We start from the raw sequence: 27,946 nt of genomic DNA on the forward strand, positions 1-27,946 counted from the left end.
ATAATTTTGCCCCAACTGAAAAGTTTATGTCAATCCCTTCCAAAATTTCGAGTCATGTGTTCTTTTAACAAGAAAACATTTATGTTGTGCAAAATTATTCCCTATGCATTAATTGTATATAACACCTTTCCCCAGTCAATTAATATGAATTTACTGTTGGTTTGACTTTTTAGTTATGTACATGTATTTTAGCATGCGCAAAGCACAAACTAATTGTTTGTTAAATGATTAAAATTTACAAAAAAAATTAATTATACATGCATTCTTTTTCACTTGATTTTCAAATATCTTTAATGTTTATAATTAATAACTTTAAATCTATTTAATTTTTATATCATTTATGCTTTAGAATGGGTATATATTCATTCTTTACGTTATGTTTTCTTTGAGGATTTGTAAAGGCCTGTTTGTGTCTCCGTTGGCGAACTTATTCCGTTTTATGTCACCGTTACCAATGAGAGAGTTTTTATACAGTTGACGAGAAATTAATATCTTTTCCATTGGGACATATTTTCAAAATAAATACTTAACAATTGTAAATGTTGTCTTGAAATTTGGCAATGACGGGTAAATGGTAACTAAACATTGCTAAAGCACAGAAATAAAAAAGGAAACGAGGTGTTAAATCAATATTTATTTCACATAATAACTCTTTATTGATCATTCTTATGATTATTACATCTTCCAAGTATAGTCACAATATTGAAAAAAGAAAACATTGGTTGAAAGGTCTCGAACATCTAAAGAGTCAAAAACACAAGTGAAAAACAAGTAAAGAAACATAATTAGCACAATTATATCTAGAGAATAAGCAACTGTAAAACATTTGAAATATGAGAAGACCAAAAAAGAATAATTACCAATGATGAAGTCACGGGAGTTGGTCAATCACAATTAGTAAACTAATGGTGGATGACATTGGTATATAAATTTCCGCAATTTTTAACACAATCGTCAACACACTGGTGAAAATCTGGAGGACTATATATATATTTTGAACATTTAAAGCCACATTTCAGCCTACATATCGCTTTATTTTTATCAGTTGTTGACTCAACTTGCACAAATGGACGAGAGTAATCAGCTTGTGCAATACTCAATATCATCATGGCTATAATCACGATTCCAACAAATTGTATCTCAATTTTTGCCATAACTCTTTCCTGATCGAATCCAAACTATCTCTAATTTTTGTTATATACGATAAATTCTCGTTGTGATGTTTCAACAAAATGAACATCAATTTATAGGGACACAATAAAACGTTTAATTAAAATAATCACAACCCCTCATAAAAACTTTCAATTAATTCCTTTTAAAATTTTGAGTCATATAGTCTTTTGGGTAGGAAAAAATTGGATATCACTACTAGAAAATTGCAAAATAGCGACCGAAATTAGTGACCAAAATTTATCAGTCGCTATTTAGTGACTGATTTAGTGACCAATTCTGAATAATAAAAATAACGACTGATTTAGCGACCAAAACAAGTCGTCGCTAGAAAATCGGTCGTTATTTTGGTCGCTAGCTACTAAATTGTAAAAAACGTTGCTACCAAATTAAATTCGGTCGCTAAATAAGAAAGTTTGATTTTTTTTAGCGACAAAATTAAATTCGGTCGATAAATATTAGTTAAAATTAGCAACGAAATTGAATTCGATCGCTATATATTAGTTAAAATTAGCGACGAAATTGAATTCGATCGCTAAATATTAGTTAAAAATAGCGACGGAATTGAATTTGGTCGGTAAATAAGAAATTTTGATTTTTTAGCGACGGAATTGAAATCGGTCGCTAAATATTTGTTAAAATTAGCGGCAGAATTGAATTCCGTTGTTAAATATTAGTTAAAAGTAGCGACAGAATTGAATTTGATTGCTAAATAAGAAATTTTGATTTTTTTAGCAACAAAATTCAATTCAGTCGCTAAATATTAGTTAAAATTAGCGATGAAATTCTATTCGGTCGCTAAATATAGTTAAAAATAGAGACAAAATTAAATTCAGTTGCTAAATATTAGTTAAAATTAGCGACAAAATTTAATTTAGTTGCTAAAGATTAGTTAAAATTAGCAACAGAATTGAATTTGGTCGCTAAATATTAGTTAAAATTAGTGACAGAATTCTATTCGGTCTCTAAATAAAACTTAAAAAAATTTATAAATTGCTTAAAAGTGATGATAATATTGTTGTTCAGTATCAATCCCATTTTTTTTAAGAGCAAGACATTAATTTATAATAAAAAAAATATTTATATGCATTCCTACATAATTAATACCAATAGTTATTTATGTAAAAAAATATTTAGAGGTTTTTTTTTTTACGATTGAATTTTTAGGCATTTTTTTAATTAGAGTATATGAATTTTTTTAAATTTTTTTATTTATTTTGATCCATATTTATAATATATATTTTTAACTTATGATAACTTTATTTTTAATTAAATTTTTATATTTAAATTTTATTGATATAAGAGATGTGATATCTTAAGGAAAAAAAGAACTATAACATCCTCTCTCTTTCTAATAGGAAGAGTACAAATGTATTTTCTTAACTATTTGTATTTCTTTATTTTTTTGTGATAAAATTGATTATTTTAAATTATTTTAAATTATTTAAGTAGAATCTTATTAATAATTTACTATATGATTTTGATATTTTTGTATAACTAATATTTGGTTTTAAACTTGATATGAAATAATATGATATAACTAGATAAGATTTTAAATTAGTATTTTATTAATGGTTGATAATTAGAAAATTAAACAAGGATAAATACATTTTTTGAATTTTATATCTTAGATTTAAGATGAATAAATATATTAAGTTAATTAATAATTTATTTAAAATGTTAAAATTTAATTTATAAAAATAATATTTTAAAAGAGAATAGTTATAATAACATCGGTGTAACTTTTATTAAGTATTACATCACTCAATAACTTTATATTAAATGTGAATTTTATAAATTCAACCGTTAGATTGAAAGCTTTTTACTCTTAGATCATATATACAAAATTTTATATAAATTCAAGATGATTTGATACTTCATTCTTGTAAAACAAAATTGACGTAATATATATATTTCAAATAAAATATGAGTACTTTGATTACTTTCAAGTTGTTGTTCAATTTTAACAAAACTTGATATAAACATATAAAGTGATATGAACTTTCAATCTAACGGTTGAATTTACAAAATTCACATTTAATATAAAGTTATTGAGTGGTGTAATACTTAGTAAAAGTTATACAGTGTTATTATAACCCTTCTCATTTTAAAATATATAAATTATTACTTAAACTTTTAAATTTATAATAAATAATTTAAATTGAATCATAAAATTAATTTTAAATAGAAATAAGTAGATTGTTAATTATAAAAGTAAGTATATATATAAATAAAGATTAATTAAATATAATATAATAATTATTATTAGTAATATAATTATTATATATTTATAACGGTCCGGATAAATTGAAATGATAAGGATTCAAAGATAGTATAAGTATGAGATTGAATAGTTGAGGATGACTTAAATGAATTAATTATTACTACTTATACTAACAACATGCATCTGTTTTTCGGTAGCTTATCTCATCAAAACTTCACAGTTAAGCGTGCTTGACTTGGAGTAATATAAGGATGAGTGACCTTCTGAGAAGTTTCCAGAAATTGTGTAATTAAGGACAGAACATGCTAAAAGGTTAAGTATTGTGAAATAAAATCCTTGAGAGGCCAAATATGAGTGGTTTATAGTTACCAAATTTGTGACGTCTATAAAATTCTATAAAATAAAAAATAAATATTTTGCGACCGATTTAGCGAACGATTTATTCGGTCACTAATTTGGTCTCATACATTTCAGCGACCAAAATCATTGCAACAATTTTTGCGACAGAAATTTTCAGTCGCTAAATAGCGACCGAAAATTTTTCCGTCGCTAAATAGCTTAGCGACCATGGTTTTAGTGACTAATGAAATTCGATCGCTAATTTCGTCGTTAAGGTAAATAGCGACCGATTTTAGTAATTTAGAGACCGATTTTGGTGGTCGCTAAATTGCATATTTTTTTGTATATATTGTATGAAATTAATGCCTAGGAAGCAATTGTGTAAACCACCTTTACCTAGTCACCTGATCATAATTTATTGTTGGTTTGAATATTTGGTGATATACTTATATCTTAGCATGTGCAAGACACAAATTAAATGTTTTTCCAACATAAATTTTTAGAGATTTTTAATATTTGTAACTACTAATTAATAATATTTTTAATGAATATATCTAATTATTTTAGAATTAGTGTATGTTCATTCGTTATATTCTGATTATTTCAAGAATTGTAAAAAAAAATTTGTGCCTCCACTTTCAAAATGGCTTCCATTTTATTCTTGTGTTAACAATGAAAGAGTTTATATACGGTTAACGAGAATATTGGACCCTTTTAAGGAGTGACTAAAAAACATCATTTTATTTCCATATTTTGCATTGAGACATATTTTCAAAATAAATTTGTAATAAGTATAATGTTGTCTTGAAATTTTGGAATGACAGGTAAATAGTAACAAAAATTTACGAAAACACAAATAATTAAAAGGGATTCAAAGGGTTAAATCAATGATTATGTCACATAATAACTCTTTATTGATCATTGTCGCCACCGGCCCAAACGGGCCTCGGCGGTCGCGAAGACGGTCGAGCTCGCTTTTATTTTAGTTTTGAAAATGTATTGGATTATTAGAACGATTTGTTCTCAAACTGAGACCTTGTCGATCTTATCCAATTTATTTATTAAATGTCTCACCAATCCATGTTAATCCCAAGCGGGACCCTCCATGGATTAGTGGTTTTCGTAGTAAAAGGGTTCATGGAGTCGCCACCAATGTTTTACTCAAAACATTGGAAAAAGGGATAAGGCAATTGATTTTATAAATCAACTTTGGCCATTACAACCAGAGTTGGGTAAGGGAGTCGGTTACGCGTGGGGAAGGTGTTAGCACCCCACAGCGCCCCTTTCGGGTTCCCTATGACAGATTATTTCTAAAATAACAGTGTAAAATTACTAAATTACCCCTATTTATTCTAAGCAATTATAAATTAACTATCTACATGATGACAGTTTAAATATGCACACAGAAAGCAGTAAAAGGAAGGATTTAAGAAGAGACCTTTGAAGCGTGCTTTTATATATTTCGTAAAACTGGGAAGCTTTTTGGCGTTCCCTCGCTCTACAAGCCCGCTCGCTCCCTCCTATAAAATTTTAACTATGGAAATCCGGAGGATTTCCCTTCGACTAGGTTCGATCCTCAAGCAAAATGGCTCGGGGCTCAAGAACTTCGTCGGATCAACTCTCCGAGTGATTTCTAGGGCAGAACACTGCTCAAAAACCCCAGAATACTCAAGGAGAGGGTTGAAACTATGTTCCAAAGTGTGGAATGACGTCCAATTGACGTCATATTTATAGGGAATAGGCGCAATACGGGCTACAGAATCAATACGGCCGTATTGAAATTTTTGAACTTCAATACGGTCGTATTGAAGTTCAATACGGCCGTATTGAAATTCAGAAATTTCAATGCGCCCGTATTGAGTTCACTGCGGCTGTATTGAAGCTTCAATACGGCCGTATTGATTTCAGTACGGCCGTATTGAAGTTTCAGAAACTTCAATACGCCGTATTGAGTTCACTGCGGCCGTGTTGAAGCTTCAATACGGCCGCATTAAGTTTAGTACGGCCGTATTGGGCTTCATTCCCTCCACTTCCTTATTTTAAGCTACTCTAAGACCTCTAAATCTACAGATAGCCATCCTATGGTCTTCTAGGAGTCCTTCTGGCTGACTTTCCTTCGATCTTTGAGGGTCTTCGAGTTTTATTTCCGACCCGGACAATTTTAGGGGTCTACAGCTGCCCCCCCTTTACTTAGTCGGACGGCCTTTTGGTGTACCGGCTGACAAGTAAAGGAGTTGACCCAATTGTCCGGGTGATGCGCCAACCTTCTGACTTGTAGCGTCTTCCGGTGGAAAATTGTCGAGTAGCCTCTCCAGGTTTTGCTTTGCTTGCTGCCCAAGCTGGAAGCTGTGAGTACCGCCTCTCCAGGCTTAGCTTCACTCTTTGTTCGAGCCGGAAGCTAAGTACCCTTGTGACAACGGTAGCAGTGTGAGTTTCGCCTCTCCAGGCTTAGTCTCGCTCTTTGTTCGAGCCGGAAACTAAGCACCTTTGTGACGACGGTGAGCAGTGTGAGTTTCGCCTCTCCAGGCTTAGTTTCGCTCTTTGTTCGAGCCGGAAACTAAGCACCTTTGTGACGACGGTGAGCAGTGTGAGTTTCGCCTCTCCAGGCTTTGCTTTGCTTGCTGCCCAAGCTGGAAGCTGTGAGTACCGCCTCTCCAGGCTTAGCTTCGCTCTTTGCTCGAGCCGGAAGCTAAGTACCTTTGTGACGACGGTGAGCAGTGAGTACCTCCTTTCCAGAGATAGCTTCGCTCATTGCTCGAGTCGGAAGCTGCATACCTCCGTGTTTGTGACGACGGGGTAGCGTGAATATCTCCTTTCCAGGGATTTGTGATGATTTTGTCTCCACAGTCCACGATGCTGCTTCGACGGTTGTTTTTTGATTTTTGTGCCACTGAGGGCTGGATAACGCAGGGATCCGTCTAGGGGATGTGCAGTTACTCATAGGTTCTTGTGTCCCAACTTTCCATTGCGTAGTTGGTGCCCACTGGGGAATTTCTGATTCCTTAGGGGTGCAGACACAAAGATGCTCTTTCTGATGTGAGCGGTGCCTTATGATTGGCTGACGTCCTTTCGACGTTGGTGGAGTATCCCGGTTATCCTTGTTCGGGTGTCTCTTTTGGTTTTCTGATTTTGCTGCCTCTGTGTAGGCTGTTATCCACTGGGGGATTTTGTCGTTGATTTTGATTAGCCTCTTCTGTTAGGCATATCACCTTGATGTTCAATGATTGGCTGAGAGCCAGATTCCACTTGGGGAATGATTATTGATCTTTTTATGATTTTTCCTTTTGAAGGAGTGCCTCTTATGTAGGCGACTGGGGAATTGGGGTTCAGTGTTCGGCTGAGTGCCGGATTCCGCTTGGGGAATATTTATTGATATTTTTTGATTTTTTCTCTTTTTGCAGGGATGCCTCTTGAGTAGGCGACTGGGGATTTGGGGATCTTATGTATCCCAGAGTATTTTTTAGGAAGCCTCTGCAGGCTTAGCCTCACTCAACACCTGAGTTGAAGAGCTATCTTCACTGAGGAAGTTTTAAAGTCCTTTGACTTGAATATACTGCTTGGATGATCATACTTCCATTGGAGATTTTGACGATCTTGCTTGATAGCTCTTGCTGGGGATTTTGAGTCCAAGAGCGTGAGTTGAGGTTTCTCTGGGGAGTATTATTTCTGCGAGCCTCTCCAGGCTCAATTATTCTGAAAGAGTATTATTTCAGCAAGCCTCTCCAGGCTCAATTATTCTGAGAGTATTATTTTGGCGAGCCTCTTCAGGCTCAGTTATTCTGAAAGATGTGAAATCTTTGTCTTTTTTTGTCGACTTTTGACTTTTTCTGTATGTTTGCCTTTTTTGTCATTTTTTGGCTTTTTCTGTATTTTTGCCTTTTTTGTCATTTTTTGGCTTTTACTGTATTTTTGCCTTTTCTGTTGTTTTTCGGCTTTTTCTGTACAGTTGAGGTTTCTCTGGGGAGTATTATTTCGACGAGCCTCTCCAGGCTCAATTATTCTGAGAGTATTATTTCGGCGAGCCTCTCCAGGCTCAGTTATTCTGAAAGAGTATTATTTCGGCAAGCCTCTCCAGGCTCAGTTATTTTGAGAGAGTATTATTTCGACAAGCCTCTCCAGGCTCAGTTATTCTGTGGGAGTATTCTTTCGGCAAGCCTCTCCAGGCTCAGTTATTCTGAGAGTATTCTTTCGGCAAGCCTCTCCAGGCTCAATTATTCTGTATGACGCTGTTGATTTTCTGAATCTTTGCATTTTGTTTGCTGCTGTCATACACAAGCAATTTTCTATTTTTCTAATTTATGTAGTTGCCTCATGACGAGGTCTTTGAAAATTTCTTTATGGCCAATACGGCCGCATCCATTTCAGTACGCCCGTATTGAGTTGAAATTTTGTTCATAACCCTGATTTTAGTACGGGTGTACTGAACATGGTACGGGCGCATTGTTTTTTCTGAAATTTATATTTTTTATTTTTTTTTGTTTTTTCAATAAACAGAGAATAAGTGATCTTCCAGTACACCTATCATCTGTATGCATGTATGCGGTATGATGCACCTAATTCTATTTGATTCATTTTTCAAAAGAATTAAACGATGCGTTTCTCTATTTGAATTTTGCCATTCCTCCAGACGGGCTGTGCATTGCCGATTTCTGTAACCGAGGAATGATGCGTATTTGATTTTGGTGTCATCAACCAAATGATTCTTCCCTTTCTTTAGAAGATGTGTCAACCCTCCTATTGACCACTATATCTCCATGTTTCCACTAGATTATTCAAAAATCGTTGGGGACAAGAGAGAAAAGAAGGAAAGGATATATTTTCAAAAGTTTGTGTTTTAGAGGGGATTATTTTATTTTTGAAAAATGGTTTTTGTAAGAATGGCTGGCCATGGTAGGCTTATGTGTTTAGGCTTGTTCGATTAAACACTTATGAGGTTAAGCACATCTTTGTTATTAATGATTGTGTTTTGACAACTTGGATAGCTTTTCTTGAGCCCCTTGTTGAATTCAATTGATGGTACCATCATGGATTTATTTTGTTTTTCTTTTTTTGACGGCCCTAACTTTTGCCTAAAACACCCATTTGTGATGTCTTAGCGGGCTTTTGTTTTTGTTCATTATTTTGTAACCCTAATTTTGCCTAGGTCACCCTTTTGTGGGATTCCTAGCGGGTCTTTTGCTCTTATTTTTGTGCAGCCCCCTTTTTGGGTTTCCTGCCGAGCTTTTTGTTTTTTAGGATTTTTGTCCTGAATGGATTTCTTTTATCCATGACGGCACTTATTGAGGCCAAGAAAAGGTGCTCCAAGTCATTATGCACATTTCCACATAAAAATGATGCGGGTTTATTATTATCAAGATGATTTTAACCTCATTCATGTTTATTCAAACAGGGTTAAATAATGTGGTTTAGATTTTTATTGCAAGCAAGAAAAGAAGCAATAAGAAATAATGAAGAATGATTTTATTATAATCATAGTGGAAACATGTGCCCTATCGAGGCTCGGGGGTCGGGCTGTCCCCGAGGAGTGATCTCTAATAGTCACTGAATTTACACATCCCTATTAGAAGGAGAAGAACACTTGATGACGACAACCGGCCTTGACGCTTGTGAACCAGCCTTCCTAAAGATCCGGCTTAAAGAATGTCGAGAAGGATCTTGATTCCTCTTCGTTCTTTGATCTTTATTAGGGTCATATCCTAACCCTTGTTTCCCCGGATTATCCTTGATAACGGGTAGCTCGGGAATAACTTGGGAGTCCTTGCCAAGTCCTTGTCACGGCAAGTATCCATTCTTGGTGAGCATATGGGCTACCTTCTTCATTTCTCGGGGAAATGTCTCAACATTGGCGATCTCCAATGCTTGGAAGGCGGTTTCTAAAGCTTCCTCTGCTGCATCCACATAAGGTATGTTGGATGGCTTGCTGATGAGTATGTCATCTTTAGCTTGTACGGTCACCAGTTTGTCACCCACTATGAACTTGACTTTCTGGTGGAGCGTAGAGGGTACAGCTTTCGCATCATGAATCCAAGGTCGGCCGAGGAGACAGCTGTATGCGGGAGTAATGTCCATCACTTGGAATTCGACATTAAAGACGGTGGGTCCAATTTGGATTGGAAGATTGATTTCTCCCACCACTTCTCTTTTAGAGCCGTCGAAAGCTCGAACGATCATGTTGCTCGGGCGCATTTGGAGTCCCTTGATTGCCACTTGATTAAGCGTTCTTTTTGGCATCACGTTCAAGGAAGATCCATTATCTACCAAGACTTTAGCGATGTGATACTCCTTGCACTTTACAGAGATGTGCAAGGGCTTGTTGTGGTTTGGTCCCTCCACGGGGATTTCTTCATCGATGAAGGTGAGGTGATCATTAGCCTTGATGTGACTAACAATCCCCTCAAACTTGTCTTGGGAGATTGTGTGCGACACATATGCCTCGTTCAAGACTTTCAACAGAGCCTGTCGATGCAGTTCGGAGCTTAGGATCAACGACAATAGGGTAATCTTTGCGGGCGTCCTATGAAGTTGATCCACGATGGAATACTCGCTCTGTCGAATATACTTTAACAGCTCGTCTGTCTCCTCCTCGGATTCTTTTTCCTCGGTTTTCTTTTCTTCTTTTTCTTTATTCTTGGGAACTTTATCGTGAAGATCATCGGGAGTGTAGATCCTGCCACTCCTAGTCATGCCCCCAAGTCCAGCGATGTTAGAGATATCGCTGTCGGCAGAAGAGTGGATGTCGTATATCCACGGCACAGCCTTATTTGATTTTGTAAGGGAAAGGCCTTGGAGCAGTGATCCTTAATGGTGTCGGACCTTCCCCTTTATTCGTCTTGATTACCAACAACGGAGTTGATGTGCGCTCGCTTGGCGCGGTTGTTGGCTTACACTTGATAACGAACGGCGTGCGATCCATTCTTTGAACATACGCATCGACTAATCCTTTCTTTTTATTAATGTTTATTAATGGATTACTAGGAGAGATGTATGAATGACTCCTAGATCCCTCCATGATCTATATGCATGATATGAGATGATGGCGATGAATATGCATGCATTGTGTTTATTCAACTAAGCATTATCATGTTTTTAGGATGTCCCTAAGATGATGCATGATATTGCTTGGTTTGGATAAATGACCCTTTTTTCTTTTTTTGGGTATTTTTTTTATTTTATATATTTTTTGTATTTTTTGGGTGAAAAGGGAAACTACCTACATGAATGTGATGAAGGTAGATGTTAACACCATGCAATGGAAGATCCTTATTCCTATTTATTTTTATTTTAAAAGAATAGGAATGTTGTATGTTTAAAGAAATGCAATGTATGCTCAAACAATTTCACATAAACAATGCACAAACAATTCACTCATCCACGAACAGTCACGAGCGAATCACGAGGTAGGGGTATCCTGCAGAAAAGTGCATATTCAAGGTGGATCTAACTGTTCTCACCGGTCTGAGGCCCCCAAGGTGCCCCCATTATAGGGACCCAATTCCTCTCATCGTAGGTCGATGGAAAGCTCCAACGCACCGTCGGATTCAAGTTCATGGTTATCACCTTGAGTGATGTTTTCCGACAACGGTCTACGGGCACCTATAGACCCATTCGACAACCGGCCGTACTAACATCCACTCCCTATGGTTAATCACTCATGCCCCCGGGTATAGAGGGAACTGTTGTGTGCAAAGGTTTGTGTACAGTTTGTATTTCAAACAATTGCGGAATTTAAACATACAACAGTTATTTAAAGCCATATAATAAATCATGTTATCATACAAGTGAAGGGGTAATGAAGTAGTTTTAACTATTATTTGTTAAAATAATCTGTCACTAAATGGGACTGACTCTCGAGGCTTCCCCAGTGGAGTCGCCATCTGTCGCCACCGGCCCAAACGGGCCTCGGCGGTCGCGAAGACGGTCGAGCTCGCTTTTATTTTAGTTTTGAAAATGTATTGGATTATTAGAACGATTTGTTCTCAAACTGAGACCTTGTCGATCTTATCCAATTTATTTATTAAATGTCTCACCAATCCATGTTAATCCCAAGCGGGACCCTCCATGGATTAGTGGTTTTCGTAGTAAAAGGGTTCATGGAGTCGCCACCAATGTTTTACTCAAAACATTGGAAAAAGGGATAAGGCAATTGATTTTATAAATCAACTTTGGCCATTACAACCAGAGTTGGGTAAGGGAGTCGGTTACGCGTGGGGAAGGTGTTAGCACCCCACAGCGCCCCTTTCGGGTTCCCTATGACAGATTATTTCTAAAATAACAGTGTAAAATTACTAAATTACCCCTATTTATTCTAAGCAATTATAAATTAACTATCTACATGATGACAGTTTAAATATGCACACAGAAAGCAGTAAAAGGAAGGATTTAAGAAGAGACCTTTGAAGCGTGCTTTTATATATTTCGTAAAACTGGGAAGCTTTTTGGCGTTCCCTCGCTCTACAAGCCCGCTCGCTCCCTCCTATAAAATTTTAACTATGGAAATCCGGAGGATTTCCCTTCGACTAGGTTCGATCCTCAAGCAAAATGGCTCGGGGCTCAAGAACTTCGTCGGATCAACTCTCCGAGTGATTTCTAGGGCAGAACACTGCTCAAAAACCCCAGAATACTCAAGGAGAGGGTTGAAACTATGTTCCAAAGTGTGGAATGACGTCCAATTGACGTCATATTTATAGGGAATAGGCGCAATACGGGCTACAGAATCAATACGGCCGTATTGAAATTTTTGAACTTCAATACGGTCGTATTGAAGTTCAATACGGCCGTATTGAAATTCAGAAATTTCAATGCGCCCGTATTGAGTTCACTGCGGCTGTATTGAAGCTTCAATACGGCCGTATTGATTTCAGTACGGCCGTATTGAAGTTTCAGAAACTTCAATACGCCGTATTGAGTTCACTGCGGCCGTGTTGAAGCTTCAATACGGCCGCATTAAGTTTAGTACGGCCGTATTGGGCTTCATTCCCTCCACTTCCTTATTTTAAGCTACTCTAAGACCTCTAAATCTACAGATAGCCATCCTATGGTCTTCTAGGAGTCCTTCTGGCTGACTTTCCTTCGATCTTTGAGGGTCTTCGAGTTTTATTTCCGACCCGGACAATTTTAGGGGTCTACAATCATTTTTGTGATTATTAACTCTTATGAGTCTGTTGACAATTTGAAAAAAAGGAATACATCACATTGGTCAGAGGATGTCAAACATCTGAATAGTCAAAAACATAAATAAAAAACAAGTAAAAAGTTAATTAGCACAATTATAGAGATTAACAACTTATAAAACATTTAAAATAGACAAATGTTGTAAAAAAATTATTATTGTTGTCGTCACTAGTCTTGGTAAAGCCATAGTGCGTAACTTGATCGTAAATTGCAATGACAAATGATTTATCTCATTTTGCATCACAATCATTAGCACAATGTCAATAAATTAGAGGAGTATTTAGATAAACTACACAATGAAAGGCATAATTCACCTTACGCATGATTTAACTAGAACTGGTTTTTCACTCAACTTTTACTAATGGAGGAGTATAATTCGCTTGTGAAATACCCAATATAATCATAACCATAATATCTAGCCCGATAGATTTTATCTCAATTTTTTTCATAAGTCTTAGTTGATCAATTGTAACTTTATTTCTAAATGATGATTAAGAAACTAGCCATTACAAACCTAACCATTATGAAATTAGCCGTTACGAAACTAGTCGTTATGAAATTAGTCATTGTAAAACTAGTCATTGTGAAACTAGTCGTTATTCATGTTGCTATATAATCGATACAAACTTGTTGCATCTCATTATCAATTTTTTTTTAATCAAAATCTCCATCTTATTCTCTCCCAAACATCACACTTGAGTTTTTCACAGAATGGATTCTGACACAAAATTTGATGCTTTTTTAAAACCAAATATAGATGAGGAACTTGAAGACAACACTAACGAAGAAATAATGAGGATAATACTCGAGATGCAACAACAATTTAGCAACAATACTCATTAGAGGAAAAGAAGAACGATGATAGATCAGTGTCATGAAGAAGGACACAATCGATTGTTCAATGATTACTTATCAAACAATCCATTATACACAAATGGTTGATTTCGATGAAGGTTCCGAATGCAAAGGCACGTGTTCCTTCGAATGCCTTCATCATCATGATGAATATTTTTTGACGAGGGTTGATGCAATTCAAAATAAAGGTCTTTCACCATTATAGAAATGCACTGCTACCATTCATATATTAGTAGATGGATCAACTACTAATAGTACAAATGATTATGTTTGAATAGGTGAAAGCACTGTCATGGAATTCTTAGAGAGATTTGTATCAGGTGTATGCACCATATTTGGGGAAGAATACCATAGGAGGCCTACCAATGAAGACATTGAATGACTACTTCGAATGGGGAATGCTATTTAGCTGATGGTATTTATCTAATGTGGACTACATTTGTGAAGACCATCCCTATGCCACAAGGAGAAAAGAGAAAATTATTTTCCCAACGACAAGAATTGGCAAGAAAAGAGGTGGAATGGGCTTTTGGAGTGTTGCAATCTCAATTTGCAATTGTACATGGGCCAACATGTGCTGATGTTTCAATACATTGAAGAATATAATGTATGCATGCATCATACTTCATAAAATGATTGTTGAAAATGAGAGACACACATACAATATCAATTTTGATTATGACAATGGTGGTAATGAAGTTTCAACTATCTTTGTTTCTAATGGTCCTCATCATATTTTTACTACATCATACATCCAAAGGAGGGCACAGCTTCGTGATAAACAACACCGACAACTTCAAAATGACTTGGTGGAACATATTTGGCAACGTTTTGGACATGAGAATAATGAAAATTAGTGAATATTTATTATCATATATAATTTATCATTTTATATTTCTAAACTTTGTGTATTTCTCTTTATTATGTAATTTCTTTGTTTTTAATGTTTAATATTTTCATACACATTAAAATAATTGTGTGAATTTTTTTTATTAATTTTTTATAGATGTTAAAATATTTTTTTTATTATGTTTAAATAAATCATTATTTAATTATAATAATTAAATTCTTTTTTAAGTTGACAAAAAATGTATAAATAAAAAATTATAAAATTTTGAGATGCTTATAAAAACTATCCATTGGAACAAAAGTTGTAAAAATGTAATATGAATTACTTAGAAATATGTGGTATGATAGGTTCCATTTAAAATGAGATAAGAGCATCTACATGGAAACAGAAGAGTAAGCTAGAGTTTAATAACAACCATACAAGTATAGAAAAATAATCTATACTACACAATCATCCATTTGTGTCCCGAGGGACTTCCATCTCAACAATCATCAACCTATCAATCATGAAGTCAAACATCATACACTTCATCATAATAGCAATCATGCAATAAATGCAACTCATGACAAATATCAATGCATATCAATCATCTAATGCATCGTCACACATTCACCTAGGAGATCTCCCTAACAGCAGAGCAGTATAAGTGACATCCCAATCCTACCCAAACCACCCCAATCGTTTTCACGTCGAATGCGCTCGCTCGGTCACAATTAATTAGGATATAAATCCTCACTCGGGTTTACTCGGATGATGTCACTTACACACTTGGAAGTCCGGTTCCACCGTTAAGTATAGCACATTTGGGTACAGGCTTACCACGACCTTGGCATGAATTATCAAGTCACTTGTGGAGTTCGCCCACCGACTGTCTGCAAGGAACCACGCACCTTCCCCAGTACTTGGATAAGGGAATAACCCTCGACCTCATACCTCGCTCCAACACTAGCTAAGGACTTAGAGGAGACTCACCCAAACCAGTGGCGTATCTAAGCACCACTCTCACCCAAAACTAGTGACCTATCGACACCACTCTCATTTATATCAGTGGTCTATCCAAGCACCACTCTCAAGAGACTATGTCATCTCTTCCAGTTTGAAAACATTTTCCTTCTCCTAAAGTCCTAGGCTAGACACATGCCATAAGGCATCACATGCAATAATGCATCATACACCATAAATGGTCAATCCACCATCATGGTCAATATCAACCTCATATGAACATATACACATGTCATATCATATTTAAACCTTCATATATATCATTATTACCAAGCATACATATGAATCATACATCACTATACATCGTATATCATACATACATGATCCAACTTCAACCTTAAACATGCAAAAACATCATTTTCAATCATAACACCAAGCATACTCACGCTCGACGCAAGTCAGCTCGCGCCCAACCTAAATCCAACCCGAGAGCTCTAAGCTCTTCCACGCCCGGCGCATTCAACTCGCGCTCGGCATCATTCAAACAAAGACTCATAAGAGTCTTCATGCCCAGCACGCCCACCCTGTGCTCGACATCATCTAGACAGAGACCTCCAAAGGTCTCCACACCCGACGCACCTACCCTACGCCCGACGCCATATCAGTAACCTGCTAGACAAGGCCACTATCTGATATCGCTCTTGGCATCGTTATCCTCACGCCCGGCGTTAACTCATCTAGAGACTCCCATTTACAATTGCTCCCAACGCGACTAACCTCGCGCCTAACGTGATCAAGAAATGGTTGCCTTTGATGAACGCACGCCCGACACCAAGAACATGCACCCAGTGCAAATTCATATAGCAGCCCCCAAAACCCAGAAAAATCCATCCAAAACCTGAAAATCAGGAAATGCAGCCACATGCAATCCATGAAACACAACACATAGGGTTCACACAATTCAAAAATAACCTCAGATTCAACATGCATCTAACAGACGCATCAAAATCACAAAAAATTCCATTTTTCCCAAAACCCCAAAAAAATGAGAAGTTCTTCAATTCAACCATTGATTCTCAAAATTCCTGCACTAATTGAGTTCCTAAACTCACATGCAACCAATCAACCTACATTCTAGCTTCCCTCACCTAAAAATTGGCTTAAAACAACCAAGAATTTGAGAAGAAGAAGAAATTCCTCCGAAGCTCAACCTGCAGACTTCAATCCTCCGAAAATAAGCTTCCTAGCCTGAATTCCAAGAAAAGACAGAAGGAGTTAGTGATCTAGAGAAGAAGAAGAATCAAACAAAGAGATTTGGGAGAGAAAGGAGCTCACGGACCCAGAGTCCTTCTCTCTAAAACTTCTCTCTAGATTTTCTTTGAGAATGAGCTTATGAGGCTCCCTTCTTAGAGAAAACCTTATATACTTTTCTCTCTAGCACCCACTAAACTCTGAAACCCACTTACTATGTTACAATATTACACATTTATGGTATATAAATTTTTAAAAATTAATTATTATGGATAATATATAAATATGAATAACAAACAAAAGAAATTACATAATAAAAAGAATTACCAGAAATTACAACAAAATTAAATATGAAAACTAAGAAATTGCATACTACTATAAATGCACGGTAAATTATTTATAACAATAAATACGCACTAATTTTCATTATTATGATGTCCAAAACGTTCCCAAATATGTTCCAGCAAGTTGTTTTGTAGTTGTCGGTGTTGCTGTCTATCATGAAGATGTGCCTTTCTTGTAAGTATGTTGCAGTAAAAATAGGATGAGAACCAATATAGATACATCGGTAGTCGAGACTTCATTACCACCATTATCATAATCAAAATTAATATTGTATGCGTGCCTCTCATCTTCAACTATCATGTTATGTAGTATGATGCATGCATAGATGATATTCTTCAATGTATCAACACACCAAGCACGTGTTGGTTGATGAATCATAATTTTCGTACATTTTCTTACCTTTATAATCCCCTATTAAATATTGTTAGTGCCTAATGGTTGTCTCTTGCCATATTTTATTGTTTTGAGGTTTATTGGGTATTAATTCAGAATTTCATTTAATGTGATTTATTAGCCTAATTAATTTCATAATCATTTGCAGAGAGTTTGGAAGCACTTAATGGATCAGGAGCACTGCCACGTGGACCTATTTCAGCACACTTTTAATTTCATTTTTATTTGTAATTTCATATTTTGCTGTATAATAGACAGTTGGGCCAACTGGGTTAGCCCAATTTCTTTGACTCTAATTCATTCAAAATTTGGAGGGGACAAAGAGGCAACTAGGTTTTTAGGTCTAGATGTGACATTTTAGGGGGATAGCTGCCACCCCCTTTTTGGCTCCTAGACGAGTTTTTGAGACACACCAAATCACATCTCTCATCATTTCATCATTGGTGACCCAGGGTACACCTTGTTAGTTTGTTACATCACCAGTGACCCTAAGGTACACCTTGTTAGCTTGTTACATCACCAGTGACCCTAAGGTATACCTTGTTAGCTTGTTACATCACCAGTGACCCTAAGGTACACCTTGTTAGCTTGTTACATCAACAATTACCCTAAGGTACACCTTGTTAGCTTGTTACATCACCAATGACCCTAAGGTACACCTTGTTAGCTTGTTACATCATCAGTGACCATAAGGTACACCTTGTTAGCTTGTTACATCACCAGTGATCCTAAGGTACACCTTGTTAGCTTGTTACATCACCGGTGACCCTAAGGTACACCTTGTTACCTCATATATGCACATGATGCATGCCACACATTCACGATTTCATTGACTTAACATTTCACTTATCACGTCTCATCATATCTCATGTAGCATTATTTCACAATATCATATCACAGATCATATGTTCACCTTTCACATTCTCACATCATGTTCACATATTCTCATGCAAGAAACTTCTCGTAGTCATATACATAAATCATACCAAGTAATTATCCAAAACATGAAGCCATCATCAATTTTAAATATATTGCCTCAAAATCATCCAAAGATCATATTCCTAATTTTACTTCATAGGGTTTCCCACAAGAAACATCGAGCACTCTAATTCATATCAAAACTTATCTAATTATGAAATCAAATACATATTCACACTCTATATCACACAAGGAACGCAATAGAACATTCAGAAAGCAAAATAGAATATATTCATATTTTGCCTGTTTCTCATAGGATTCTCTCAAGAACCCATAGAGCACTTTAATTCATATCAAAACATATTTATTTTCAAAATCAATCACATATTCATACATCACAGCCAACAAGGAACACAACAAAAGAATCAGAAAGCAAAACAGAAAACATTCATATTTTGTCTGTTCCTAGAAGCATGCATGAGGCAAGGGATTGGGGACCAATCCTACTACTTAACAATTATTCCCACACCCCCGAGCGAGGTTTCTCACTCCCCTTTACCTGGATAAGTAGAAGATGAAGCTAGAGCAGAATCTGGCTGATCTCCTCCTCTTGGTTCTCCTTGGTATCCAAAGAGTGTGTCTAGAAACAGTGCTAGAGTGTTCTATTTATAGATTTCAGGAGTGGTCAGAACGACCTGTTTCAAATCTGGAACGACCTGTTCTGGGGTTACATTTTAACCCATAACGGCCATGTTTGGAATGGCCCGTTCTTAAACCAGAACGACCCTTTCCCAACTAGGGTTACAAGCCTTTTGAATGCCCCGTTCCCAACTAAGATTTGTAGGCAATTTTAGTATTTTGGAATGACCTGTTCCAGTCTAGAAACGGCCCATTCTGGACTACTAAATCACCCTCGTTTTAGTAGTTTGGAACGGCCCGTTCTAGACTACTAAATCACCCCTTTTAAAATTACTAAATTACCCTCAATAAAAGTATTAAAACTGGGGTGTTACATAAAGCACAGTGAACCTCTAGTAGTGTGTCAATCTTAGGGGTGGGCAAAACGAACTGAACTGAACTGAACTTATAAAAACTATACTGAACTTAAAAATAGTTCATATGAACTGAACTAAACTAAACATTAGTTCAGACAAACTGAACTGAACTATTCTTTTGTGTCATTGAACTGAACTGAACTGAACTGAACTATACTATAAAAACTTGAACTGAACTACAATTTAAACTGTACTAAACTATTATGATATTTTGAATTGAACAATTTTGACTCATTGATCTATCAAAATAGGACACATTTGCCAACTTTACTTTATTTTCCATTTTATTTAAATTTTTCAAAGGAAAAAAATATAAAATTAAGTCAAACAAACTCAGTGAATTTTAAGCCTAAAAATAAGTAGTTCAACATAGCTCAATTGATCCGTTAAATTCGACAAAATTGATACAATTTTTTTTAGATGATTTTTTTATATTTTGATTATTAGACTATCGAGCTAATCTATTAAGACATAACATGTTAAACACATTTAATTTTTATTCTTTTATAAAAATAGTTCAATTTTTATAATTCAGTTCAGTTTTTATAGTTCAGTATAGTTTAACTTTACAACAGTTCAGTTCAGTTTAGTTTTTTTTTAAACAGTTCAGTTCAATTTTTTTACAAACAGTTCAGTTTTTTATAGTACAGTTCACCACCAGTTTAGTTTAGTTCAGTTTAATTTTTTTTGCCCACCCCTAGTCAATATGCAATAAACAAATATGGATCGGACAATACTAACAAGGGTTAAAAGGGACAATTCCTATTACAATATATATTTTTATTTTTTATTGAAATATTAACGAGTTAATCTAAACTTATGAGCCGCTTGACTAATAGATAGACCGTAAATTTCATCCGCATAAAAGAACATATATTATTTAATTATAATAAATGCATAAAAAAGAATAGGCTAATTTACTAAACCTCCGCTATTAATTATTATCAAGTGACATAAAAAAACAATACAAACTTGTGGGCATACAAATAATATACTCATGGATAGATGTGACAGTGAATGTGCTACGTTTTCCACTTCTTTGCCAGAAGGAAAAGATCATTTTTCTTGTGCATAGTCACTCCCGGTTTTACTTCCGTGTCCAACATCTCTTCCTTGTTAACCCCTTCAGCCACTTCCCAATCAAACGTGTGGACGAGATTCGCCAGCGAAAGCTCAACGTTGACCATTCCCATGTGCTTCGCTGGACACATTCTCCGTCCAGACCCAAACGGAATCACCTCAAACTCCTTCCCCTTTAACTCCATCGAGTTCCCAAGGAACCTTTCGGGCCAAAACTCCTCTGCCTTTTCCCAATACTCGGGGTCCCTTCCTATGGCCCACACGTTAACATGCACTACGGTTTTCTGTTCAATTTCGTACCCTTCTATGTTGCAACGTTCCATCGTTTCCCTAGGCAAAAGTAACGGTGACGGTGGAAAGAGTCTCAGTGTCTCCTTCACCACTGCTTTTAGATAAGGAAGCTTTTCAACATCCTCTTCGTTTATAAAATCTTTGTGCCCGAATAGATCTCTCACTTCCCCTTGAACCTTGCTCATCACGTTGGGATTCTTCATCAGTGCATTCATAGCCCAAACTAATGTCGCTGAAGGCGGATCCGTTCCCGCTATAAAGATGTTCTGCACGTACGTACATATATATAAACCACATGATTCATATACACCTATCAGAGTAGAGTATAAGAAAAACCATTCTAATTATGATTGATAAGATTTTTCAACAAATATTAATTACGAGCAACACCCACTAGTTGAACTAACTAGTCAACATTACTAATTGAATACTTTACCATAAGCACGGCCTTTATGTGATCGAGAGTGAGATGAAACGAGAGCGAGTGATTATCAAGTAATTGTAGAAAGATATCAATGATATCCGGCACTTCTTTGTCATTAGTTTTTCCACCCTTGGCGGAATCCATGTGGTCGTGGATAACGCGTTCGTAGAACACATCCAACTCCTCGAAAGTCTTATCAAGCCGCGACAGAATTCCCCTGAGTCTATCAACCCACCCCAAGAACGGGAAATAATCCGAAAAGTAAAACTCCCCGAGCACCGCCTGCGCCTCGTTGAGCATAACCTGCAACCTGCTCCTCCGGTTAACAACTTCCTCGTACTCGCGACCGTACTTTTTCCCTAACGCGATTCTGCATATGAGAGAGTTGTTCAACGACATCGCCGTTTCGGTGAGGTTCACGTAAGCCTCCTCGTGCAGCTGCGAAAGCCGCCGAACCATTTGCGCGACCTCGTGTTCTCGAATGGGGCGAAAGGACTGCACGCGCTGCTGACTGAAGAGGTGGATGATGCAGAGCTTCTTGAGTTCTCTCCAGCTTGGGCCGTACGGAGCGAAGCCCAAGTCCAGCCCGTTGTAGGAGAGTTTTCTCTGGCCCACGAAGGATGGCCTGCTCGCGAAGTTTTGGTCGTGGGTTTTCAGAATTTGTTTGGCGATTTTGGCTGAGGAAACTACCACGGTTGGTACGGTGCCGACGCGCAGCGACATGAGGGGACCGTAGAGTTTGGAGAGACGCCATAGGCAGCGATGTGGGGCTGATTGGTCGAGGTGGTGGAGGTTGCCGATGAGAGGAAGAGGTGGAGGTCCCGGTGGAAGAGGTGCTCTTGCGGCGCTGTTTCTTTTGTGTGTGTGGATTATGAAGAGAATGAAGATAGGTAGTAGGAGTAAAGAAAGAAGAACAAGGACGGCCATTGCAGCTATACAATTATTCTACCGCTATATTCCAAATTTATACACCAAATTTAGTATCACATAACATTCATTCATAGTAATATCATTGGTAATTTTTAATCGACACGAAATATATATTGATTTTTTCTATGAATTATTTTCTTTCAGAAACTCGGCTACTGGCCAATTATTTTTTTTTTTTTTAAGAATCATTTTTGCTAGCGATGTTCTTTTTTTCTTTTATTTGTTATACTTGAATTCGAAATTTTATTTTAAAACAATTGAGTATTGTTCTTATCAGATAAGGTCCAAATGTAGAATATTTAAATATGTTAAGTGTACAATCTGCTTCAAATTTTTCTCTTAGTCCAATCTTTTTCGGATCTCTATTTATTCAATTTCCTTTCAAGAACTCCTTTGATCTTGGTCTAAATGAAAAGAACTTCGATAATTAAGTCAATGTATCCTTATCTTTTTTACATCTTATAATATTTCATGTATGTTAGAGTTCTTAAAATAGATCACGTGACCTAACTTGATCCATTATGGGTTGGTAGATCAAACAAATTGACTCAATTTTAAAAAAAAATAGAAATTAAAAGAACCTATTTTCTTCCTAATGTTTAGCCAAATCAACTCCAACTTTTTTTCTTTTTCTATAAATGTTCTTACCGGGGATCAGTGAGTGAGACGATCTCTGGATAAGATCGGTGGGCCTCCTCTACTTGGTACGTCGGCTACTCCGAAGTGGGGGTGGTACCTGTAAAAGAGACTCCAATGCTTAAGTTAGTTTTGGATAGTGTAGGCGTCTCATATATGTAGTGCACGTACCTTAGTATGAATTAGGATTTGTCTAGGCCTGAGGTTGGTTGTGGCCCATTTAGATAGTGGGCTTTTGTTTTGGCTGATGTCTTGTAGCACTCATCCGATGTCGTGTAGGGCTCAGCGCCGATTTCAAGCTCAGTGCTTGGCGCAGATAGTACACTAGCCCCCCGAGCTCTAAAGACCTCGGGTCGAAGAGTTAATTGTTGGGCATGTGGGGGGTTGTGACCTTTCATTCCTGCCTTTTGAGCGAAGCGCCACGTATCACGAAGTGTTGCCTCGTTTCTCGAAACGTCAAAGCGGCTTGTAATGAAGAATGGCGGCTCGTAATGATGGGATGCACCCTGTCATTAAGAGCTCCATTTAATGCCCCGTCCCTTTTTACGTTTTTTGCTTCTTTTTTTTTTTTTTTTTAAACACTTGGTCTCTCTCTTCTTCCCACTTTTGCGCCTTTACACATTTAGCTTCCCCCTTATGCTAGTCCTTCCTTTGCGCATTTCTCTTCTTCGCCTTCCTTCACTGTTCTTACCCTTTTGCCTTCTCCGTCGCCCTAAGTGTTGTTTTTGTCGCTCTCAGTGCTTTCATTGCACTATCATTGTTGCCAGTCTTTGTTCTTCGAGGGTTGTTTGTGGCAGGTATCCCCTTTGCCCTCTCCTTCACTCTTCCCCTTTTCTAGTTTTCTTCGTTTTCAATGGCTAGGGAGGGAGAGAATGTTGTGCCTTCCAAAGGTAAGGGCAAGGCACGCGACAAGGCGGCGGCCAGGGAAATGGTCGGTGCTGAAAAGAAAAGGGGTGGGAACAACCCTAAGGATTCTCACCCCATTATTTCTGTCTCGGGGTACGAATGGGTCAGGGGGGACGTTGGGGAGTTCGAGAGTCGATTTAGGGCATTTCTAGATGTTAACGCCATGTGAAAAATGCTAAAATTTTGTAGTTCAAAAATTTCCAAGGTCATTCGGGTTGAGCCTTGCCAGCTCGGTGAGCGTGTTTATATGGCGGGTACCCCGAATACCCCATTTTTCTACATGTACGAGTGTTTTTTTAGGGATCTCGGTGTTTGCTTGCCATTCACCGAGTTTGAGTGAGCCTTCCTCCAGTTTGTTAATGTGGCCCCCTACTAGTTGCACCCCAATAGTTGGGGTTTCTTAAGGGCGTTTCAAGTTTTGTGTTCAGCCCTAGGAATGGGTGTGTCTCTGCCTATTTTCTTGCACTTCTACCAACTGAAGTTGGGCGAGCCTCCCCTAGGTTTGGTGTCTCTCAGTGGGAGTAAAGGCTGGGGGGTTTTTCCAGCTTTACTCCCAATCGTATAAAAATTTCAAAAAAGAGTTTTTCTGGATCTGACCTGTGGTTTCCGATCCAAGGGAGGAGGTGGTTTTCCATAGTGAGGGGGAGTCGAGGTTCCCTTTCTTTTGGAAACGAAGCCCAGTCAAGTTCAATGGGTCGAGTTGTCTTCAATTGTAGGATTCTAACAAGGATAACATCGTCAAATTGGCCGAGCTTCCATGCCCACTGGACAACAAACTCGTCTTTTCCCTTGCCAATTTGACTGATAAAGAAAGGGGTTTAGAGAGTGAGTACTTCATTGTTTTCCCTTTGTCTCTTTTTTGTTGCTTCTAGCGATGTTCTGATGTGTTATGTTGTTTTATGTTTGCAGGTCTAATGGGGAAAAGCAAGTGGCATGAATTGAAGGCGAAATTCAACACCGAGGAGCTCGAGGTGCCCGAGCCTGGTGAGAAAGTTGCCCCGTTGGAGACTCGTCGTAAGAGGAAGAGGGCACAAAAGGAGGTCAGCGAGGCTTCGGGTGCCCCCGTTCTTGAGGAGGTGACGTCAAAAGCCGTCGATGCCACCCCCATGGATTTGACCGAGAGTCCTCAGGCTAGGACTTCGCCGAGGGAGCCTGTGGTGGAGGCTACCCCGGGGGGACAGGTTCTTGCTTTAATTTTCCTTAAGATAGTCCTTCTTATGTTACTCTTATGCTTGTAACTTAGAAATTTATTGTGATTTTCTTGTAGGTGGGTCCGATGCCTTCCTCTGCCGAGGTTCACGGGGAAGGATCAAGTTCTGGGGTGCCGCGATTGGCTCCTTCCGCCACTACGCCTCCTCCTCTAGGTGCTCCGAGACCGAGGTGCATCGTGCAACGCTTCAATGTCAAACATCTGATATCAAGGCTGGATCACGTAAGTGTATCGCCGGACGTGACATCGCTGTGGAGTTCGAGCATGACTGCTAAGGCATTTTTTAAGGAGGACCCGACCTTCAGGGCTATAGTGGACCACTGGAGGCGCAAGTGGTCGAGGCTTCAGGGCGAGCTGGAGAAGGCGAAGAAAGATGAAGCCGAGCTTCAAACCCTGAGGAGAGATCTCTCAAAGACTCGTAAGTCTTTGGAGATTGCCCTGGAGGCCAATGAGGTGTACACCACCGATGTTGGTAGCTTGCAAGAGGTTGCCAAGGTTTGCAAGGCCGAGGCAGAGATTGTGCGGAGCTGGGTTCTCTCCTTGGAGGAGAACGCGGTGTTGAAGGCTGACTTGGGGGAGGCCGCAGAGAGGCGTCTTTGTGACGAGGTTCTTCTGGCTGGTCGGGAGGAGGAAATTGGCTCCCTAAAAATGGATCTCGATGTGATGACCTTTGAAAAGAGAAATTTGGAGAAGAGGCTTAACGAGACTGAGCGGGCCGTTGTGGTGGAGCATCGTCGAGGCTTCGCCAAGGCAGTTCGCCAAGCTAGGCTTCTGGCGGGAGAGGTTGATCTTTCTGCCATGCACATTGATAAAGGTGTGCGAGGTGGGCAATTGGTTAATGAAGATGACCTGTCCGAAAGTGCTAGCGAGGACACTGCTGCCTAGGCCTTCATTTTTCTTTGTGCTTTTTGTAATTTATTTTGCTTTCTTGTAGCCTTGTGTTGAACTCATTTCCCTTTGGTTGAATTTTCTATATATATATATATGTTGTTTTTCTCATTGTTGTTTGAAAACGAGTTTAAGTGTTTGAGATTCAAACTTGACCTTTAATTTTCATCGTGGCCCGTGTTTGGCCTTAAGGTTCAAACTTGACCATTAACATAATTTGCGCCAAGGTTCAAATTCGACCTTGATTTAATATGAATCGTGCCAAGGTTCGAATTTTACTTTGACTAAATATGATACGTGCCAAGGTTCAAATTCGACCTTGGCTTAATCTAATTCGTACCAAGGTTCGAATTCGACCTTGTCTTAATGTAATTCGTGCCAAGGTTTGAATTCAACCTTGGCTTAATGTAATTCATGCCAAGGTTCGAATTCGACCTTGGCTTAACGTAATTCGTGCCAAGTTTCGAATTTGACCTTGGCTTAATGTAATTCGTGCCAGAAAGCGTGAAATTGAGGAAATATGAGTAAACTAAGTCATTTTTATTGATGTTGTGGGTGTGCCTCGTTAAAAACCCTCTCAGCCAAAACCCATTTTTCTATTTTTTGAGACAAACGAATGGGTAGGGAAAAGAGTGCAACAACCCATTTATACAATTCAGCTAAAGTAAAACTTGAGATGAGTGACATTCCAAGTTCTCGGGATGGTCTTCTCGTTGAGCTCCTCTAGTCGATATGCTCCGTTTTCTAATTCTTCGGTGACTCGGAACGGGCCATCCCAATTAGGTGCGAGTTTCCCTTCTGATGGGTCTCTCCTTGCTTCGCCTTGTAGTCTCCATACTAGGTTGCTGACACAGAAAGAGCGAGGTTAGACTCACGTGTTGTATCTTCTAGAAGCTCGCAATTTTTAAGCTTTTTCTTGAATCCGAGCCTCCTCTTTGAGTTCGTCTATTACGTCGAGGTTGGCTGCTGTTTCTTGAGTGTTTTACTCAGTGTCAAAGGTGTGACGCTGATGAGACGTCTCACCAACCTCTGCTGGGATCATGGCGTTGGCTCCATAAGTCAGCCTGTAAGGGATTTCTAGAGTCGTGGATTGGGGGTGCAGTGATACGCCCAGAGAATGCTGGGGAGCTCGTCAACTCACTGTCCTTTGGCATTTCCTAGTCACTTTTTGAGTTCCCAGAGTATGACCTTGTTTGTAGTTTCGGCTTGGCCGTTGGTTTGGGGATGTTCCACCGAGGTGGGGAGGTGCTTGATGTTAAGCTCTTGGAGAAAACTCTCGAAGCTCTGTGCAATGAACTGCCTGCCATTGTCTGTGATGAGGGAGTGTGGGATACCAAACCTGTAAATAATGTTCTTCCAGGTGAACTTTTGCACGTTCTCGGTGGTGATTTTCGCAAGTGGACAAGCCTCGATCCACTTGGTGAAGTAGTCAACTACTACAAGGGGGAATTTGAGTTGACCTTTCGCGGGGGGAAATGGTCTGAGGATGTCCATTCCCTACTAGGCAAAGGGCCATAGGGACGCCATTTTGTGTAGGGCTTCGGGTGGTTGCCGATGTGTGTTACCAAACTGTTGACATTCTTTGCATCTTTGTACGTAATCTTTGTAATCTGAGTTCAGTGTGGGCTAGTAATATCCAGCTCGGAGCACCCTGGTTGCCATCGAGCGTGCCCTGGAGTGCATGTCGCAGATGCCCTGGTAGATTTTCTCGATGACATAGGCTGCTTGGGCCTTGGTCAAGCACTTTAGTAGAGGGGTTGAGATGCTTCTTTTGAAAAGTTCACCTGCCACAATGATAAATTTAGATGACTTTACCCTCAATTTCTGAGCTTCATCGTTGTCTTTCAGCAATATCCCTTCTTGCAAATAGTTCCACACGTCGGTCATCCATTCTTTGTCTCCAACATCGTTGGTGTTGATGACCTTAGCTTCCAGGATGGGGGAGCTGAGGGTTTCCTGAATGATCGTCCGATGTTGTCTAGGTCGCTTTGTAGTGGCGAGCTTGGATAGGAGATCTGCTCTGACATTTTATTCTCGGGGCACATGGTGTATGGTGAATTTTTCAAAA

At 38.3% G+C, this 27,946-nt stretch overlaps 2 protein-coding genes and 1 long non-coding RNA gene across 3 annotated transcripts; 1 reads left to right on the plus strand and 2 right to left on the minus strand.

Annotated features, from left to right (window-relative positions):
• Positions 1-619: 619 nt before the first annotated feature.
• LOC114916992 (uncharacterized) lies at positions 620-1,610 on the minus strand. The gene is made up of 2 exons (XR_003805696.2): positions 861-1,610; positions 620-740 (listed from the first exon to the last, which is right to left on the minus strand). It is a non-coding gene; the product is annotated as an uncharacterized LOC114916992 (long non-coding RNA).
• Positions 1,611-20,429: 18,819 nt separating this feature from the next.
• Positions 20,430-22,306, minus strand: LOC109815475 (cytochrome P450 71B37). Its single transcript, XM_020380212.3, has 2 exons — positions 21,321-22,306; positions 20,430-21,150 (listed from the first exon to the last, which is right to left on the minus strand). The coding sequence occupies exons 1-2, from the start codon at positions 22,233-22,235 to the stop codon at positions 20,536-20,538; spliced, it is 1,530 nt and encodes a 509-aa protein (XP_020235801.1). The 5' UTR covers positions 22,236-22,306; the 3' UTR covers positions 20,430-20,535.
• Positions 22,307-22,437: 131 nt separating this feature from the next.
• Positions 22,438-26,176, plus strand: LOC114916993 (uncharacterized). The gene is made up of 3 exons (XM_029274796.2): positions 22,438-24,605; positions 24,690-24,961; positions 25,048-26,176. The coding sequence occupies exons 2-3, from the start codon at positions 24,695-24,697 to the stop codon at positions 25,873-25,875; spliced, it is 1,095 nt and encodes a 364-aa protein (XP_029130629.2). The 5' UTR covers positions 22,438-24,605; positions 24,690-24,694; the 3' UTR covers positions 25,876-26,176.
• The last annotated feature ends 1,770 nt before the right edge of the window (positions 26,177-27,946 follow it).

The sequence above is a fragment of the Cajanus cajan genome, chromosome 9, assembly GCF_000230855.2.
Source record: "Cajanus cajan strain Asha chromosome 9, NIPB_CcT2T_4, whole genome shotgun sequence".
NCBI classification, from domain to species: Eukaryota; Viridiplantae; Streptophyta; class Magnoliopsida; order Fabales; family Fabaceae; genus Cajanus; species Cajanus cajan.

Excerpts from the sequence above, each read along its gene's own strand:
- LOC109815475 (XM_020380212.3), bottom strand. The coding sequence starts at position 22,235 with ATGGCCGTCCTTGTTCTTCTTTCTTTACTCCTACTACCTATCTTCATT. Across the intron at positions 21,151-21,320 it reads ACATAAAGGCCGTGCTTATG|AACATCTTTATAGCGGGAAC; the intron begins GTAAAGTATTCA and ends ACGTACGTGCAG.
- LOC114916993 (XM_029274796.2), top strand. The coding sequence starts at position 24,695 with ATGGGGAAAAGCAAGTGGCATGAATTGAAGGCGAAATTCAACACCGAG. Across the intron at positions 24,962-25,047 it reads AGGCTACCCCGGGGGGACAG|GTGGGTCCGATGCCTTCCTC; the intron begins GTTCTTGCTTTA and ends ATTTTCTTGTAG.